We start from the raw sequence: 18,155 nt of genomic DNA on the forward strand, positions 1-18,155 counted from the left end.
TGGAATGTCCCAGCAACAAATTCAGACACTCTATACAACAATGCACTGAGGTTCAAAATCAAGACATTATAAAAGCTGCCAGTCTGTTAATTATTATTGGATTGAGTTTACACTGGAGATGTTATTAATTTTTTGGAAACAGAGAGTATCCAGTTCAACAATATTTTCTAACACAACTGATTCATGAATTATAGAATCATTTTACCATCAGAAAGTCATTGTTTAGTAGGTATAACTGTTTCCTGTTAATGAAAAAGTTGGTAGGTACATTCTTTGGCCATCTGCACAGCCCATCTGACGCAGTCCAAGCAAGCTTCTGCTGTTCGCTGGAACCTTAGCTCACCATTCCCCGTACATACTTCCCGTCACAACTAACACTGCTCCCCACACCTTTCTGGACAACTCCAGAGAAACTCCACCTTCCTGTCACCAGGAAAGATTCTTCCTGGGCACAAACTGTATCTTGCAGTTCCATTATTGTTCATGGGACACACAGGGATTTTTCCCTTCCAGAGGGACTGAGGCACCCCCTACAATGCCCAGACATACATGAAGGAATATAGGTGGAATCACTATCTATCGACTTATTTCATCTCCCCTAAATTAATTGCCAAGGGTCAAGACTAGATTTTCTCCTTCCCTGTAACCTTTTAAGGCTTTGTTGATGACAATAAATACATGCAAGGTTTAGACAACAATTTTTGCATTAACACACCAGCCTCCCTAAATGCAGAATGAGCCTATTTAACACTCCCAGATCAACAAAATACCCACTCCCCAGCCACATGCCACGCTAGCAGTTACCTGGGACATTCACCTAAATGCCACCTGTGGGCACAAAAGGGCTGGAGAGGCCAAGACTCCCAGTGACTGTTCATAACAGTCCACGGGAGTGATATCTCACAGGCACCTTCGAATTGGGGAACCATGAGGAAATTTAAGAGTTTCATGTCAATGCTAGTCAGACATGTTCCAGTAGGCATCTCATGCCCAAGTAGGTAAGCAGTTAATTTTAATAAATTAGTAACTGTGATTTATGTGCATTTAAAATTAACACTAAGGTCAGATGAGGTGCTATAAGTGTAAAGCCCAGGGTTTTCTCCAGCCAACTCCCCCCAGTAACTCCCCAGTCCTCTTTTTCCAAGGTCCTCAGTTACAGGAGGATGCATGGGCTGTAGCCACAAGTAGTCAAACATAATGTTTACTAAGGGGACAGGCAGCCATGAGTGGCATCGGAGGCACCTGGAAGTTGCATTCTATTGTCATCATTATATAGACTTCATTCTCCCTTTTCCCCCTTCTTTGTCCCTTTGCCTCCCTTATTTCTGCCTAAAGCTAACAGTGAGAGTATGAAGTACTGCTGTGCCCTGCTGCTATCTGAACTCCTGTGTTGAGTAACAAAGATGATTTCTGAATTCCAGGAGAAAATACTGCTAACTATTCAACACTCAACATACCCAGACAGTCTCAGATGAAGAGCTACGGGCAATCATAGGTTATTATTACTGTCTGCTCATAATAATAAACTTCTCCCCCAAAATAACCCAGAACTTGAACTGACATTTTGAGCGAAAGGTCTACTCTCTACCTGTCAGCATTCACATATCTTGACTTTGCACATGTTTTAAGGATGAATTAGTTCAGGTTTGCAAATAAGTCCTCTCAAAGTTACCAGCCCACAAAGACATCTTCATTGCCTCCTCTCCCTGCATAAACTAGCCAAAGAGTAAAGTAAATTATGCTTTTTACTAGCTGCCCAGGGTCATTGTTCACTGGGCCTGGAAGAGTGGAGAAGGATCTAGTTGAATGGCTAGATGAGTTGCCGCCACTAGATCCCCACAAGCCTAGAAATAATTTGGTCTGGGTCTGAGCACTAATATCATGCTGCCAAGTCTCTTTCTGAAAAGCATAAAAGCAAAATATCCCATTCCTGCAAGAAAACCAACCACAAGGATGGTGCCAAGAACTTTTGGGGCCCTTTTCTTGGCCACGCGGAATGCGGTTGGCAACACCGCAGAGATTAATATATTGTTGACATGTCCTAAAACCTTGTTAAATGTTTTTCTCTTCAAGACACGCTCGTAATAGGTTTCCAAGTTCGGTCGCTTTCCATTTCCCCAGTTTCTCCTCGCAAACCCCAGGAACTTCAGTCGATGCAGTGTAACAGCAAGCGAGATGTCAGCCAAGGTGAAGGATTCCCCGCAGAGCCATGGCTGGCGGCCCTCTTCTGATTAGAGAAAGGGACATGGAGAATAAGGGGCAAGCACTGTACTGATAGACTTTGGTCAGCATCTTTGGTCTTAGTCTTGACAGCAAGGGTGAGTGTAGCAAAAGATGAAGGCCATGGTACATTTTCTTGACAATACTCAGCAAGTAATTCTATGCTTTAAAAAAAGAAAAAGTCCATGCAAATGTATCCCAAGCTAAGGGAGACTTGCTTGACATCTGTCAGGCACCTGGGTCCCTAGGTGCCACTAGAGCCACTTGAGCTCAAAGCCTGTCTATCCATTTTGAGGAGTTGAGAGCCTCCAAGCCAAAGGAGTTAACAGATATTTCCTTCTGGGTTAAGAAAATGACAGGTGTACTTTAGGAAAATCCATATGTCACTCAGTAGTTGCCGCTTTTAGTTACTTATTTAAAACAGAAGAAAGTCCCTATTGTGAAGCAAGTTTCAGGTAAAATGGTCTTTAACTTTGTTGTCAATCAGAATAGTGCAAATGGTCCATATGTCTGCACCTGGGCTTCATCGTGAAGCCAGGTTCACAGGTACAGCAGATGGATACTCACCAGCCAGCCTGCACATACACACAGGCTGGCTCCCATGTTATACTTTACTCCAATTTGCAGTTTTTCTCCCTGCCTAAGGAAAAAACTAGAGGGAGAATTCAAGCAGGTACTCAGGTTATTCAACCAAACTAACTACTTTAATTAAAATTTGTGAAACAGGCCAGGTAGGAATCTACGAAGCATAACTTAAGTTGTGCAGAAAACTCCTTCATCAGTCATATTTCACGTAGATGCAGAGTTACAATTAGACACCTGGGTTTTGCTGAATTTGACACCTATTATTGTTGCTATCATAATTTAAACTGCCCATGAGTACTAACAATTAAAAACAGATTACAGAATGTTTTTGGTGAAACCTAAGAATGTTCCCATAAATACTCCTGGTGTCCAGAAAAAGAGAAAAAGGACACAAATGAGAACCTACCTGGGGTTTCTTCATTTCTTCTTTGCAACTCAGTTTCAACCTGATCCAAGACTTTCTCCAATTCATCAAGAATTTTCTTCAAGTATTTGACATTGTCGTGGTCAAGGAGCTTTGACTAATTAACAAAAATAACTTATAGGTTACTTATGCCTGTAAAAATAATCCGTGTAGAGCAGAGCAGATACAAACTCTTACAGAGTTGGAGCCTGTTTATTCTAGACAATGAGAAGAAATAGAATGACTTTGTGTTAAAGCAAAAGCAAACCTGACAGAAAATGCCCTGGCTGTGAAAATATCCCAGGGGTCAGATTCACTGTTCACTGGCAACTCCTGTGGAACTAAATGATCAGAGAGGGCAAAGAATATGAGGGGCACAAAGAGACTGCTCTCATGCCCAACTCCAGAATGGAACGTCAGCAGCCTTCAACAAATGAATAACTGAGGGCTCAGAGATGAGAGAGGAATCTGAATGCAGTGAGGTAAAGAACAGGTGGAGAGTAAGGAGTGCTGTGTGTGCAGGCGTTTCTCTTGAGAAGCTCATTTATTTCGCTCATGTAGGATAAAGGAGGCTGGGAAGTAGAGGGGGGATTGGGAGTGCTGACGTCTGCTAGATTTTCAACATGGGAGAAGTTTACACAGTTTGTTGGAGGAAAGAATTATCAGAAAGAGAAAGGCTGACTCTAACTGATGAAGCAAAGACCTGCTCCTCGGGAGGCAGACACATCAAAATGCATGAACTCAAAATGGATTTAAGCCTTGAAAGTAAGACCCAAAACCATAAGACTCCTAGAAGAAAACACAGGCGGTCAGCTCACTGACTTGGTCTTGGCAATGGTTTTTTTAATCTGACACCAGAAGCAAAAGCAACAAAAGCAAAAATAAACAAGTGTGACTACATTAAACTAACAAGCTTCTTTCTGCACAGTAAAGGAACCCATCGACAAAACGAAAAGGCAACCTACTAAGTGGGAGCCAATACTTAAAAATCATATATCTGAGAAGGGGCTAACATTCAAAATCTATAAAGAGTTCCTATAACTCAATAGCAAACAAACAAACAATCTAATTTAAAAATGGGCAGAAGATCTGGATAGACATTTTTCCAAAGAAGACATACAATGGCCAATAGGTACATGAAAAGATGCTCAACATTGTAAATCATCAGGGAAAACAAATCAAAACCACAATAAGATATCACCTCACCCCTGTTAGAATGGCTATTATCAAAAAGTCAAGGAATCACAAGTGTTGACAAGGATGTGGAGAATGGGGGAGCACTTGTGTTCTGTTGGTGGGAATGTAAATTGGTGCAGCCACCGTGGAAAATAGAATGGAGGTTCCTCAAAAAATTAAAAATAGAACTAACATATAATCCAGCAATTCTACTTCTGGGTATTTAGCCAAAGAAAAACAAAAACACTAACTCGAAAGATATCTGCACTCCTGTGTTCATTGCAATATTATTTACAATAGCCAAAACATGGAAACAACCTAAGTGCTCATCAATAGATGAAGGGATTAAAAAATTGTGATTTGTATATATAGAATGGAATATTCTTCAGCTATTAAAAGACTGAAATTTTGCCATTTGCAACAATGTGGATGGACCTTGAGGGCATTACGCTAAGTGAAGTAAGTCAAGCAGAGAAAGACAAATCCCATATGATCTCTCTTATTGGTAGAATCTAAAAACAAACAAACAAATAACCAAACTCATAGATGCAGAGAACAGACTGGTGGTTGCCAGAGGCAGGGGGGTGAGGGGTTGGAGAAATGGGTGAAGGGGATCAAAAGGTACAAAGGAAAAAAACTGAAAGGCATGTGGGGTATATATATTAAAAAAAAAAAAAAAAAAAACTCGCCGGTAGCTTTATTGGTATAAAAAAGTCATAGACAGAGGTCTAGCTGCCTCAAAGTGGAAAAATACCTGAAATGACAGATTCCTAGAATATTTTATTAACTTGCTTTTACATTTTATAAGTTTCCTTGGCAACCAGCATGAGCAATGACTGCTTTTTAAGCAATTGTCGTTAGGTCTGAATATCAAATCTAATAAAGAAAAATTCTTTCTAAAAGCAGAGCATAAGCCGAAGGTAACATGTGTTCTGGTGACTTGCGATATTTAATAGAAGATGTTCTAAAAAATAGTGATACTGTACAAAAAGTAGAACATTTAATACAAACAGCGGATGTCAGTTGAGGACAGCCTGGTTTACTTACTTGAAGTCGCTTCTGTTTTGCAATGTACGCCTCTTGTAAATCTGGGTTTTCTTCAGCAAGTTTTTTCAGTTCAGACTCTGTGTTACCAATTTGGCCTGATGACAAAACCATTTTTGAAACAGAAAATTATTTCCTCCCTTCCATACAAGAAACAAAGAAAAGCAGGGAAACTCAATGGTAAGAGCATAAGCCCTGGGGGTCATGCCCTTCCTCTGCCTCAGACTCCCCCTCTGTGTGCCTCAGTTTCCTCACTTTTAAAATGGAGCTATCCCGTGCTTTGTGACCACCTAGAGGGGTAGGATAGGGAGGGTGGGAGGGAAACGCAAGAAGGAGGAGATATGGGGATATATGTATATGTATAGCTGATTCACTTTGTTATAAATCAGAAACTAACACACCATTGTAAAGCAGTTATACTCCAATAAAGCTGTTAAAAAAAGAAAAAACTACAAAGTCTAAATAAATAAGTACTGCACTCTGTTAAAAAAAAAAATGTTTAATGCACGAGACCTCCTACGCACACACGTTCTCTCTCTCTCTCTCTCTCTCTCTCTCTCTCACACACACACACACACACACACACACACACACACTGGAGCAACCAGTTGTTCTTTTCTTCCTGGTGACTCTATACTCTTTTTCTTAAGATCCTCTCTCGCTTGTAACATTCTGACTTTCCTGAACTATAAGGGTGACCTTTCAGCTATTATATTACTAAGAAGAATGAATCAGGAAAAGAAGAAAACTAAACGCCCATCTTGATCCTTTCATTATCCTCTTAAAAGGGGTTTTCTACCTCTACATTGTTCCTCTGCATCAAAGGACCCAGCCGCTGATCTCAGTAGGTGGGAGCTGCTAGAGAGAAAGACCAGTAGAACCTTGTCATGGCAAAGCCCGTTAACAATTCCCAGGAAATAAAAATAGAATCTGGGTAAATAAATAAATAAATAATAAAATAAAATGGAGCTCTCAGAGTATCTGCCACACAGGCTGAGAATGAAATGGGAGGCACCGTGGAAAAGCATTGAACGCAAAGCCCAGCACATCATAAGTGCTTGAGCAGGGTAGTTCTACCTTTCAATACCTTCCAAGTTTTCTGTAATAAATTTCTATGTAAAAGGAAGGAAAAAGCCTTATTTAGAGAAATATTTACTCTAGGTAAATATAGTCAGAACACTGGTTTCAAATCATATATGAGTATTTCTGAGAAGGAGGTGGAACAAGAGGAAGGTGAGAAGCTGGAAGAGAGAGGAGAAAAATGGAGGGAGGGAGAGCAGGGCAGGGAAGGCAAGAGGAGAGGAGTGAGGAGGAGGGTATCGAAAAGAAAGTAAAATAGTGTAAGTAAGAGAACTGTAAAGGCGAGGTAGGATGTAACAGGAAGAACGTGCTTTCTGGAATTGAAGCTCTGGGTGTGAGTGTTCCTGGTCAAACACCCCCGGTCTGATCACAGCCCCTTCCCTTTCCTTCCCTTCCCATCCCAATCCCCTGGGCCATGGAGCACACCTCGTCCTGCTCCTGACCCTTCCCTATGCTCAGGGCAGGAGGAAGGAGAGAGCTGGAGGTCACAGCTCAACCTCAGTGAATCTCCGATCACTAAACTCAGAGGAAGAGTAATGGCTAGACAGCCTGTAGCCCAGCTCTTCACATAATGAAACAAAAATTAAGGACCAGAAATGTGAACTCAGTCGCCCGTAACTCCCAGCAGATCCCAGCTTTCCTTATTCTTAGTCCATTTGTCCTTGAGAACATGTTATGTTCTCTACTTTTCCACAGGCCACTCTTCTGAGTTTTATTTAAGCTTGGCCCTCAAGGCCAAGAGCTGGAAAATCAGATCCTGTAGACAATAAATGTCCAGCTGAACAGCTGAAGCACAGATGCATCTGACTGGTGCGTGGATCGATATATAACACGCACGTCCATGAAGCAAACTCAACAACCCTGCCCCCAAGTCTTCCTGAGGCGTGCTAGGTCTCAAAAATGAATTAAAAGAAACTTGAGACAGAATTCCAGGTCTTTAAGATCTTTACATACTGCGAATCCTTGTTGTTGCATAAGCTGGGATCATGGAGTCCACAGTTAGCTCGGGATGTAAAATGCAGCCGTGTGTATAGGCATCCATGGGCAAGGAGTCAAGTAGTTCTCGATAATGTTGTACCCGTGGGTAATACATGCTTCCTTTATCAGGCATTAACCTGGGTGTTTTTTCTAAAATACACACACAAACACATACACAAACATTGAAGGAAAAGTTACAAACAAGATGTTACATCCAAAAGCAAGAAACAAAACCTCCAGCCCCTCAACATTAACATTTTCAGTATTATATGAAGGGATTTAAAGGATGATATCTCTCCAGCCCAGACATTCAAAATTTGAATTGGACTGAGGTACCAGACCAGATTCCCAAACCATGATCACACTTCTCCACCTTGCAAATCACTACTCTCGAGGTCTAGTTTTTTATGCCAACTCCTCTGCGGAAATTTCCCCAACCTTCCACAACTACCAACATCTGACTAAGTCAAGTGTGCCTTCCTCTGTACATGCAAAATACTCTGTACGTACTCCATTATAGCCCTTAGCACCTTAATTAGTTGTTTGTATCTTTTTGCCCCATAAACCCCTTCAGGGCAAGGAACGTATGATCCGGAGTCTAGCATAGTGTCTCATACATTTTAGGCCCTTGGTAAATGTTGGTTAAGTGAATGAAGGCTCATTATGGAAAGATGATCAGGGACCACACCTTCCCAGGTTCCAGTTAATACCAAGAGTGATCCCACTGATGCTATGCAAATGGGAATTGATCATCTTCATGGAATTCACCAGCAATTTCTAATATTTTATCTCTGCAAAGTGTGTTCTACATAAATCTTCATTTGCGGGTTAACCTCTAGACTATAGACTCCTTAAGGGCAGGGACCATGTATTGTTCTTTGTTGAATCCCAGTGCCCAATATAATGTTTGGCTCATAGTAGGTGTTGAATAAATTTCAATTAATGAATTAATATATTCCCAAATTGCTAGTTATTATAGAATATTTGAGCTGCAGAAGCTCTGTAGCAGTTAACGAGGACACTGAGATATACAGACTGAGACATTCTCCCAAGATCCCACAGCTAATTAGAGGCAGACCAAGAACCAAAGTCATTAACTCCTAATGCAGTGCTCTGTTTTATTACATCATTGTAACATCTTCAAAGGGTTTACTTCTCAGAGACTATTCAAGAAGAATAAAAATGAACCATGTGATCCAAAGGTCAGGGCTAAGTCCCTACAGAATCTATTCCCACTTCTGACTCTCAAACTTCCCCTAAAAAAATGCCAACAAACTTATTAATCTAACAGGTGAAAAGAACGACCTCAACTCTATTCATTTATTTTTTGCTTATTCACTTATTCATTTAGTTTGAGTTATTTATTTAATTTAGAATCCTTTTGAGCATCGCACACTCATTCATAAGCATTGACAATTCAAAGTTGGTTGCAGAGCAAGATTTCAGGCAAGATCTCATAATGCCAGACCAAGTAGTACACGATTTTAAGCCAACAGGCTAATTCTGACTCTCTAAGAAAAAAGAATACGGATTACTCCTCAAACCAGTGGGCAAATGTCTAATTCCCTGCTGGGAGTCCAATTCTGAAGTCTGCATTAGAATGACCAAGAATGAAGTGTCAGCTACATTCTGCTCGTCAACCGTGAATTTGCCCAACTAGAGCACACTTCTTGCTGACTTTTCAGGATCTCAGAATATCACCAGGATCCCAAGCAATGCATGGTAAACATTCCCATGAGGATAATAGACTGGAGGCCTTCTAAGGTCCTTGAAATTCTAAAGAGTTCTTAACCTTTTGTGTGCCACTGACCTCTTCTCAAAATAATGTTCTTAAATGCATAAAATACAAGACATAGGATTGCAAAGGAAATTGATTATATTAAAATAAGCTATCAAAGTAATTTTAAATTATAAAATACTAATATGGGTGTCTTTTTATTAATACACTAACAAAAGCTAGCAGCAGGTCTAATAACTACCATAATTTCAAAGTAGTGATGGGCGTAAGTGATATTTTAAGATATCAGCAATAACTTGATATGCTATGAACACATCACAGTCACATGAACATACGAACAAAGTCACAGGCACTCCTGATATTGCTTTGGATTATGCCTACATTGGAAATGAAAGGAAATGATAAATTTCTGTTTGAAATTAGTGAAAAATAAAGATGTAATTTTTTCCCCTCTAAGATATCAAATGTCCTGAATTCTATTCCCAGACCACTAGCAGTAAAAGTTCTCAAAGTATGGTCTGAAAACCCCTGGGCTTCCTGAAGACACTCTCAGGGGGTCTACAAGTCAAAGCTACTTTTATAGTAATACTAAGATGTTAATTGCTTTTTCTCTCTTGAGTGTACGACGATATTTTCCAGAGCCTATACAACATGTGATAACTCCATCACTCTGACAGTCAATGGAATGTGGGGTTGTATATTCTTGTATTTTAAACTTTTCTCAATTTTAATTTCTAGTTTGATAGATATTGATAGATAGAACACATAAACAAAAGCTCTCAAATGTCCTCATTAACTTTCAAGACAAAGGGGCCTTGAAACCAAACTGTTTAAGAACCACTGTTCTGGGGGGGTCCAAGAACCACAGGTTAATGACCATAAATGATACGGCATTTTAAAATGCCTCTCAAGTGGTTAAATTTATAGCTACTGGCTCTGGCTGCTTTCTTGTGCCAGGCCGGGGGCTTGTCTTCAGAAGAGCATACGACTTCCTTCCTGGGAAAGAGAAGAAAAGCAGGAAAAACAACATCCAATTGCTTTCTGGGGAAGGTCCATCTGGCCAAGTCTGAATCCAAAGATTTGAATGCACGAAAGTAATCTTCTACTCAGTGCTCCATTACTATATAACTATCTCCTAAAACACTTTGTCAGGCAGAGCATCAGATACCCACTGAACCCATGTTCTTTTCCAAGCTCACTTTCTCTCTTCAAGGACACCCTGTCCAGTATCACACATCCAATGTGCCACCAGCATCCTCCCGACACCAGCACACAAAAGTGTCCAGTGCCTCTGGAAAGAGAGTTTTTCAAAAGACAACAGGGAATTTCCTTTGAATTATACAGAAAATCTTCCCTCTCATTCTCATTTTATTTTCCAGTCCTTCCATAAAGCATTTTTCTTACGATACTAAAAAGAGAAAATCTTTTCTTGGTATTCTACCTCAATCAGGAGTGAGAAAGCAATAGAAGGGTTACAGGGTTTGAGAAACAGGCAATACGAATAATTCTGGGAACTCTTCATTGGGGTGGAAGGTTGCAGTAGTGGAAGCCAGGATTAGTGACTAAGCTGGAAGAATAAGTAAGTACATTGGCATAAGACCTGACGTTGTAGAACTGAGTAGGGACAAAGGCAGGTCTTGTACTGCACCTAAATTTAGGCAGCAAATTAGAAACAGGCAGATGGACATAAAGCAGAAAGATGTGATAAGCAACAAAGAGAGAAAACAAAAGAACAAAATTGTAAATCAGAAAGAAACAATAAAAGCATTCTGTAACCATTTAATGAGGACCAACAGCTCCATATATTCTCAAGTCCCTGTATTGTTGGGTAGAATAACAGTGGCCCTGAGCCATTAAAAAAATTTACATTCAGTTTCCCCAAGAGCAAAAACTAAAAAGAATCTAGGGGCTTAAAGGCATATGTTTTAATTATTTTCCTAAATTGGCTGCTTTGATTTCCTACACTCCCCAGTGATGGCAGATAAAGGAGGCATTATTATGACTGTTTTCTAGAAAGACACCCCCTAGGTCTATTTGAATAATTGTCAGGTCTTCCTTCAGTGAGAATAGATTAGACTTCATTTCTATCTCTATCCCTTTGCCGATTTTTTATTTTACTTAGATCACTTAGTGATGACATTGGTACGTAAGATAATATGCAGCATGTAGCTGAACAAAATTGTACCCTTCAACTAGTCATACACAAGGCTATTAAAAATATAATAATAATGGTAAACAATTAAATTATGACCTGAAGCAAAAGATATGGTTACAAACTGACTACAATTCAAGGCTGTCATAACTTCAGAGCTAGAAAGATCAAATCTAAACACAGATGAGAAAAAACACGATGTCAAATTACACAAGTTCATTATACACATCCAGAATTTTCTGAGACAGAGCCAAATTTGTAGCAAGATAGTCAATACATTTTATACCTTAAATGTTTAACTACTTTTATTTAATTGGTAGTATATTTAAAACTTTTATAGGAACATTCATAATTGGGGGGCAAAAATTCCTTGATCAGATAGTTTGTTCCAATTATTGTATACACATAATATAGAACTAGGACTTCTGTAATTTTAACACCCCGTCCTGTTCACTAAAATTGAACAAATCAGAGAAAGTCTTTTTAAAAGTTACTTTTTAAAACCATTTATTGGCATAATCATGAGTTTCAAAGACTCATTTTCTTTTCCTTACCATATTTTCTCTGCACTCAGTTACAGTCCTTTGTGCTAACCTGCAAATTCAGTAGATGTGCGAAAAAGTGTATAATGTTATTCAACTATATATGAGACCCTTTTACTAACAGTTATAAAATTATTTATTCTATGGCCTTAACAATAATTGAAAATTCCCTACATAAATAACTATATTTTTAATATAACAGTAATTTCAGAATGAATATTATCTTTAAAATCCGAACTGATTTTCAATATATATTGATAAAACTGCATTTATAAAATAAATTTATATTTCCTAATCAGACTTAGTATGTGATACTTTAATATATACCAGAATACTTGGACTATTTCCAAAGCAAATTCTTTTCTTAAGAATACTTAAAATGATATATCTAGACATAAGACATGGGACATAGTCTTCAGAGAACTGTTATAAAACATATTAAATTACCAAAATTCAATATTCACCATATGATATCCTTGATTCCAGGTTACCACTGAGTTATTTGGCAGTAATAAACAGTATATATTCTAGTATTTTGTAGTTATTTCATGCTCTCTTTTTTTTTTTTTTAGATTTTTTTTTGATGTGGACCTTTTTTTTTTTAATTAATTAATTAATTTATTTATTTATTTATTTATGGCTGTGCTGGGTCTTCGTTTCTGTGCGAGGGCTTTCTCTAGTTGTGGCAAGCGGGGGCCACTCTTCATTGCGGTGCGCGGGCCTCTCACTATCGCGGCCTCTCTTGTTGCGGAGCACAGGCTCCAGACGCGCAGGCTCAGTAATTGTGGCTCACGGGCCTAGTTGCTCCGCGGCATGTGGGATCTTCCCAGACCAGGGCTCGGACCCGTGTCCCCTGCATTGGCAGGCAGATTCTCAACCACTGCGCCACCAGGGAAGCTCTCTCCTTTTTTTTTTTACTTCTAAAAATCTGAATTTAATTGGGATGCCAGATTCCTAGCAATTTACATTTTTAATTTTCCAGATAATCTGGAGATTACATGCTCACTTTTTTTTATTATTTAGTGGCCAAGTTACAGTTCACTAAAAGAGATTATGATATACCAAAAGGATGTAAATATGTAAATACTGATTACACAGAAAGGTTGAGAAAGGTGTACAGGCCAGCAAGCCATCATTTTTAGTACAATCCCCAGTTGATAGACTAATAAAGGATAGCAAATAAGAGCAAAGGAGATGCCAGTTGACTACACTCTGTTCTTTAGATGAATGGATACACTTAATTAAAGTCTCTTATATAACCATGGGCAACTGTACGCCTCAGGAAATCCATTCACTCATTATCATTCTAATTTGTCACCTTTCCTCAAAGTTCCATCCATAATTGGTCAAAATGCTGCATGTTCCAACCAGTTCAAATATAGCAGGTCACAATTTGCCATGTTCTAGACAGAATCTATACTTCTGAAACAACTTGAAATCACACTAGTCTTTTATTTCACTGTTGGCTTTTGTTGGTAACTTATTAGCAGGCCAGGTCTCCCATCCTTCATTAATGCAGCTGATTTTTTAAAACAAAATTTATATACTACTTTTAGCCTTGTTAAACTTTATCTTAGTTATTGTTCCATTTTATTGTTCCATGAGAAGCATTTCATAAGCTAGTCATCATTTTAACTATCACAGCTTACACATCCGCAAGTATAATAGTGTTTCCTCGATGTATTTATTCAAACCGTTTGTGGAATTGTTAGACTCAGTCAGAGAATAGAAGCCTAAAAGAACACCAGTAGAGACTCCTGTCCAGGCTGACATCTGTTTTCAATAACTCATTCATTTTAATCATTCAAAAGTATTTATTAAGCTCCCATTAAAGAACAGTCACCATGCCAGGCACTGGGAATACAGTTGTTAATGAAACAGGCACTGTCTCTGACCTCACGGTACTTACAGTGGTCTACAAGTAATTGAAATAATTAAAGTGTGATAAAATTATCATAGGATAAGTGAAATGAGAGAATATAGCTAAACAAGCAACATGGTATAAGAAATTCATAAATGAATATTCTTCATTATGGTGGTTTATTCATCGGAAAATGTGCATTACTTTCATCTAGCCATATATGCTCCTTCGTTCCACAGGGGTGTCATATGACTTAATCTCAAATGCTCTGCTTAAATCAAGATACACTGTATCTAGAATTATGCCCAGCACCTAATAGATTCACTTTTTAAAGTGTTAAAGACATTCTCCAGTAATGTAAAACTTAAGCTGGTTCCTTTTCATCGAGATACTCAAAAAATATATACTTAAAAAATTTTTGACAACACATTCTAGAACTCTGCCACGCTTAAAGACAGTAATTTATATCACTGCTTAAAGCTTAAGCAATTATTTAATGCACAGTAATTTGTAGTAGTGCTTCTCAAACTTTTATGTATATATGAATCACTTGGGAATCTTGTTAAAATGCAGATTCTGATTCAAGAGACTTGCAGTAGAGTCTAGAATTCTGCATTTCTAACCAGCTCCAAGGTGATACCAATGCTGCTGGTACATGGAATATGTGTTAAGTAGCAAGGATTAGAATTCAACCTCCTCCTTCGTTAACAATTGGGATAACATTTGTCTCTCTCTTGTCTGGCCCTTTTCCTAATCTCCATGAGTTCTTAATGATAAATACAAATTATCTCAATGATCATTGTGATAATGCTTACATGTTTGTTTTTTATTTTAACACTTTGAGACAAACTTCATCTGGAGACTAGACTAGCCTGCATTTATATAACTGTTTTCTTACTGTCTTCATATCTACCGTGGGTTTTAGTTCCCTTAATCTTAGTCTTCCTTTACCCTTTCCAGTTGAATGACTACTCTCCTTGGGAAACAGGAAAGAGTGAAATAAGAGTTGATTGGACTTGCTTTATCTCTGCAACTGATAAAACTATATCACCTAATCCAAGAGGACAAACAGAAAAGTCAAGTCACCAAGGATATGCAACCAGTTTGCGACAGCTTCAGACTAAGAGCTAGAATTCTTGATTGTCTACTTATTCTATTGGTACAAACAGAATTAAAGTCCTTAGTTCCCATATTTTCCTCTTAATGTTTAGCCCACAGTACCTTCTCCTCTGATTCAATAAATAGTAGTAAGAAAAGGTCAGTATTCACCTTGAGCAGGACTCAGAATGCATTTCAGTTTTGCTATTATATAGTCAAAGAAAAAGAAAAAGCCTTAAAAAAATTTGATGAAGCCTAATAATCATTAACATTACTATACTGTAAAGTATATTGTATATACTATATACTATACTGTATATTACTGAATATCTTACAGGAGAGATAATGTCAGGAAGAGGAGGAGGAGAATGGTAGTAATAGTAGTTCAAAGGATGCTAACAAAAGATTTAAACATGATTTTCATTTGCTATATCTTTTTAAAGCTTTTGATGATTTAAAGTAGAATTCTTATGCAATTATTTTGTCTTATTCACATTATTATAATCACTTCTCCCAAGAAATACAAATTATTATTCAACAGACTTGTCCATTTCCAAAAAGCTCAAGATTGAGAAGAATTGTCTTAAATCAATTAGCCCCCATTTTCTGTGCAGTCCCCAGCATTTAGACTTATAAGCGATAGCAAGTAATGATGGATGGAAAAGCAGTTTAGATCAATGGCCTTTGGTTTAGATCAGTGGCCACCTCCAATCAAAATCTTAGGGAACTAAACACTTGGGTTAAGAATAAGGGAAGCCCATTGCTAATCTAATTCCCTGGGGTAAACTCCCCCCAGCCCCCATTTAGGTCCTATACCTATCTTTCTTCTAAGTACCTCAGACTTTTGGGGGCCTTATAATTTCCTTTCTCAGCTTCCAGTAATTTGGGGTTATATTCTGGTTTTACCTTGCCCAATTAACATCAACATAACTGGTGGCAGATGAAGAGTAACTGGATCTCGTCGTGCATCTTCTTTTTCAGAAGAGTACTTAGCTGATAGCTAAAAGCCCTCTGTTCTGCTTTCAGTTCTGTCAGTGATCGGCTGTGTAATCTTGGGCAAATATTGAAGCTACAGTTTACCTCAAAGGCTTGTTATTAGGAAGAAGCAAGACAATGTGTAAGTGGCAATGACTATGAGAGATGGTCCGTGTAATAGGAAGGTTTGGATTTGAAAGGCTTGCATTCCAGCCCTAATCTGCCATAAAATAGCTATGTTACCTTAGGCAACCCCTCTGTTTCTCTTTCCTCGTGTACAAAAGGGGAATAATTAGTCTACCATGCCTATCTCAGGTTGGTTTTTTTTTGAAGACTGACTAGAACAGAAATTATAAAATGTCTGACACAAAACAGGCTGTCAATAAATGATTATTACTTAAAAGCACTGTACAAATTTGAGCCCTATAATTCCTCACAAAAGATATAAAATTCAAACCATACAGATGTAACAAGGGCAAAGATCTCCAAGTATACCAACATTCTAATCTCCCTTGCCTAAGACTTATTCCTCTTTTTCCCTCCTATTGTTTTTAAGGTAGAACCATTTAGTAGACTAAATTAAACTGATTTTCATACTGTACATTTAAAATCAACATTATGAATTTGACTTCAAGGCTAATAAATCACCACCACAAACCATACACCTGCAGGGTTTTTTGCAAGTGAATTTAAAAGGAAAGTTCCAACATTAAAATTGGTAGTTTACGTGAAATCTTTTCAATGGAGTTACAATGGCTTATACAGACTTTATGCTATTGACCCATTTTATATTTGTGTGCTTATGGAAATGGAAAAGGTTGTTGGCACTAAACCATCATCATGAAACCAAAAAGAGGGGAGGAAGGGAGGAAAGGGGGGGAGGAAGGGAGGAAAAAGGAAGGAGGGAAGGAAGAAAGGAAGGAAGGAAGGAAGGGGGAAAGGAAGGGAGGGAGGAAGGAAGACATATATTTGTGTTGAAAGTAAATCCAAGAAATCACAAATAGCCTTAACATTACCATCCAGGAAAGTCTGTTCAAGATAATCAATGATCTGAGTGGCCTCACAAATAATGTTTTCCCCGTGGATAAGGACGGGCACTTCTCCAGTTGAGTTCAAACGCATAAACCAGGGTTCATTGTGCTCACTCAGGGGCAGACTTACATCATGTTCCTCGCACTTCAATGCCTTTTCAGCAATTACCAAGCGCACCTGGAAGAGTTCACACTGGTTACCACAACGCGTGGAGGCTTTTAATTAAATGACATCCCTTGGATACCACCAAGCAGCTCTTTTGTGCTTCCCTGAGTTATTAATATTTTCAACATTCTTTTCAACTATTCCTATTCCTGGAATTAACAAGTGAGATATATTCTAGCGTCTTCCTCTTATAGGTGAGAAAAGATAATTAAGTAATGAGAAGGATTCTGGCTATATTCAGTCCACAGTCACCCTCTTCATCACTACTACTTTCTCGGTGTTCTAAACCTTACGACGTGTCCTCCCCATACTAAGGACCTGAAACAGATAGGCTAGGCCTGTTGAAGAGAGTGAATGCGACCAAGAGTAAAAGAAGGAACCCTAGATGATGTGGGTGCAGGAAGGCGCTTCCCTCGGCCTCGCTCTCCACGGCCCCGGAGACAAGGCCTCCCGCCCCAATACCGAAAGCGATGCTTTTTTGTCGCATTTCACGACTGGTAGTGCCTTTGCACCTCACACTGATGCTCCCCGCTCCCCTACAAGGCGCACCCCCGCTCCTCAGGGAGCGCCTGCCGGGGTTTGGGCGTCGGAGGCCTGTTTCTAAGTGGGCCGGCTTACCCGGGCAACACCCAGAGGGAGCTGTCCCGGTGCTGAAACCCGATCCGCACCGCCCGCCCGCCCGGCGGAGGCCTTTACCTTTTGAGAGCTGAAGGAATGCGTCCAGTGGTACAGAATGAGCTTAACCTCCGCGTCCGACTTGCCTTCCGCCATCAAGGGCGCTCCCCCTCTCTGCTCGTCCTGCCTCCGGGCCATTTCGGGGATGCGCGAGCGCGGGAGGGCCTCGCCTGTCCGCCCTTTACGTCTCCCAGCCACAGCGCCCTGCAAAGCGCCCTTAGCTTTGCCGGGATGCCACCCGGAGCCGGGAAAGATGAGTTCGCGCAGATGCACGAACAGACCGCTGGGAAGTGTAGTTTCGTGGGCGAGAAAGCTGCGGGGCGGGGGGGAAAGTCTGCAAAGACCCGGGGGGCGTCTGCGCACAGGAGTCACCTGGGAGGTGCAACTGGACGTTTTTTAGGGAAAACGATCTCAAATATGAGTCCCTGATT

General features: G+C 39.5%; 1 protein-coding gene across 5 annotated transcripts; it reads right to left on the minus strand.

Moving 5' to 3' along the window:
* Positions 1 to 1,433: 1,433 nt before the first annotated feature.
* Positions 1,434 to 17,889, minus strand: GDAP1 (ganglioside induced differentiation associated protein 1). Of its 5 annotated transcripts, none has more exons than XM_059901516.1 (6): positions 17,746 to 17,889; positions 16,869 to 17,061; positions 7,463 to 7,636; positions 5,432 to 5,526; positions 3,212 to 3,326; positions 1,434 to 2,227 (listed from the first exon to the last, which is right to left on the minus strand). In XM_059901516.1, exons 1-6 carry the CDS (start codon positions 17,860 to 17,862, stop codon positions 1,845 to 1,847), a joined length of 1,077 nt encoding a protein of 358 aa, XP_059757499.1. In that variant the 5' UTR covers positions 17,863 to 17,889; the 3' UTR covers positions 1,434 to 1,844. The 5 variants fall into 5 exon arrangements, with proteins under 5 accessions (XP_059757499.1, XP_059757500.1, XP_059757503.1 ...); XM_059901517.1 differs by having other exon boundaries at positions 1,434 to 2,213; positions 3,198 to 3,326; XM_059901520.1 differs by having other exon boundaries at positions 17,014 to 17,061; positions 17,746 to 17,765.
* Positions 17,890 to 18,155: the final 266 nt, after the last annotated feature.

The sequence above is a fragment of the Balaenoptera ricei genome, chromosome 17 (genome assembly GCF_028023285.1).
Source record: "Balaenoptera ricei isolate mBalRic1 chromosome 17, mBalRic1.hap2, whole genome shotgun sequence".
Classification (NCBI taxonomy): domain Eukaryota; kingdom Metazoa; phylum Chordata; class Mammalia; order Artiodactyla; family Balaenopteridae; genus Balaenoptera; species Balaenoptera ricei.

Coding starts and splice junctions, on each gene's coding strand:
- GDAP1 (XM_059901516.1), bottom strand. CDS start 17,862: ATGGCCCGGAGGCAGGACGAGCAGAGAGGGGGAGCGCCCTTGATGGCG. Junction 7,637..16,868: donor TGAACAGACTTTCCTGGATG/GTAATGTTAAGG, acceptor TGTGTATTTTAG/AAAAAACACCCAGGTTAATG. Junction 5,527..7,462: donor TGCAACAACAAGGATTCGCA/GTATGTAAAGAT, acceptor TTTTGTCATCAG/GCCAAATTGGTAACACAGAG.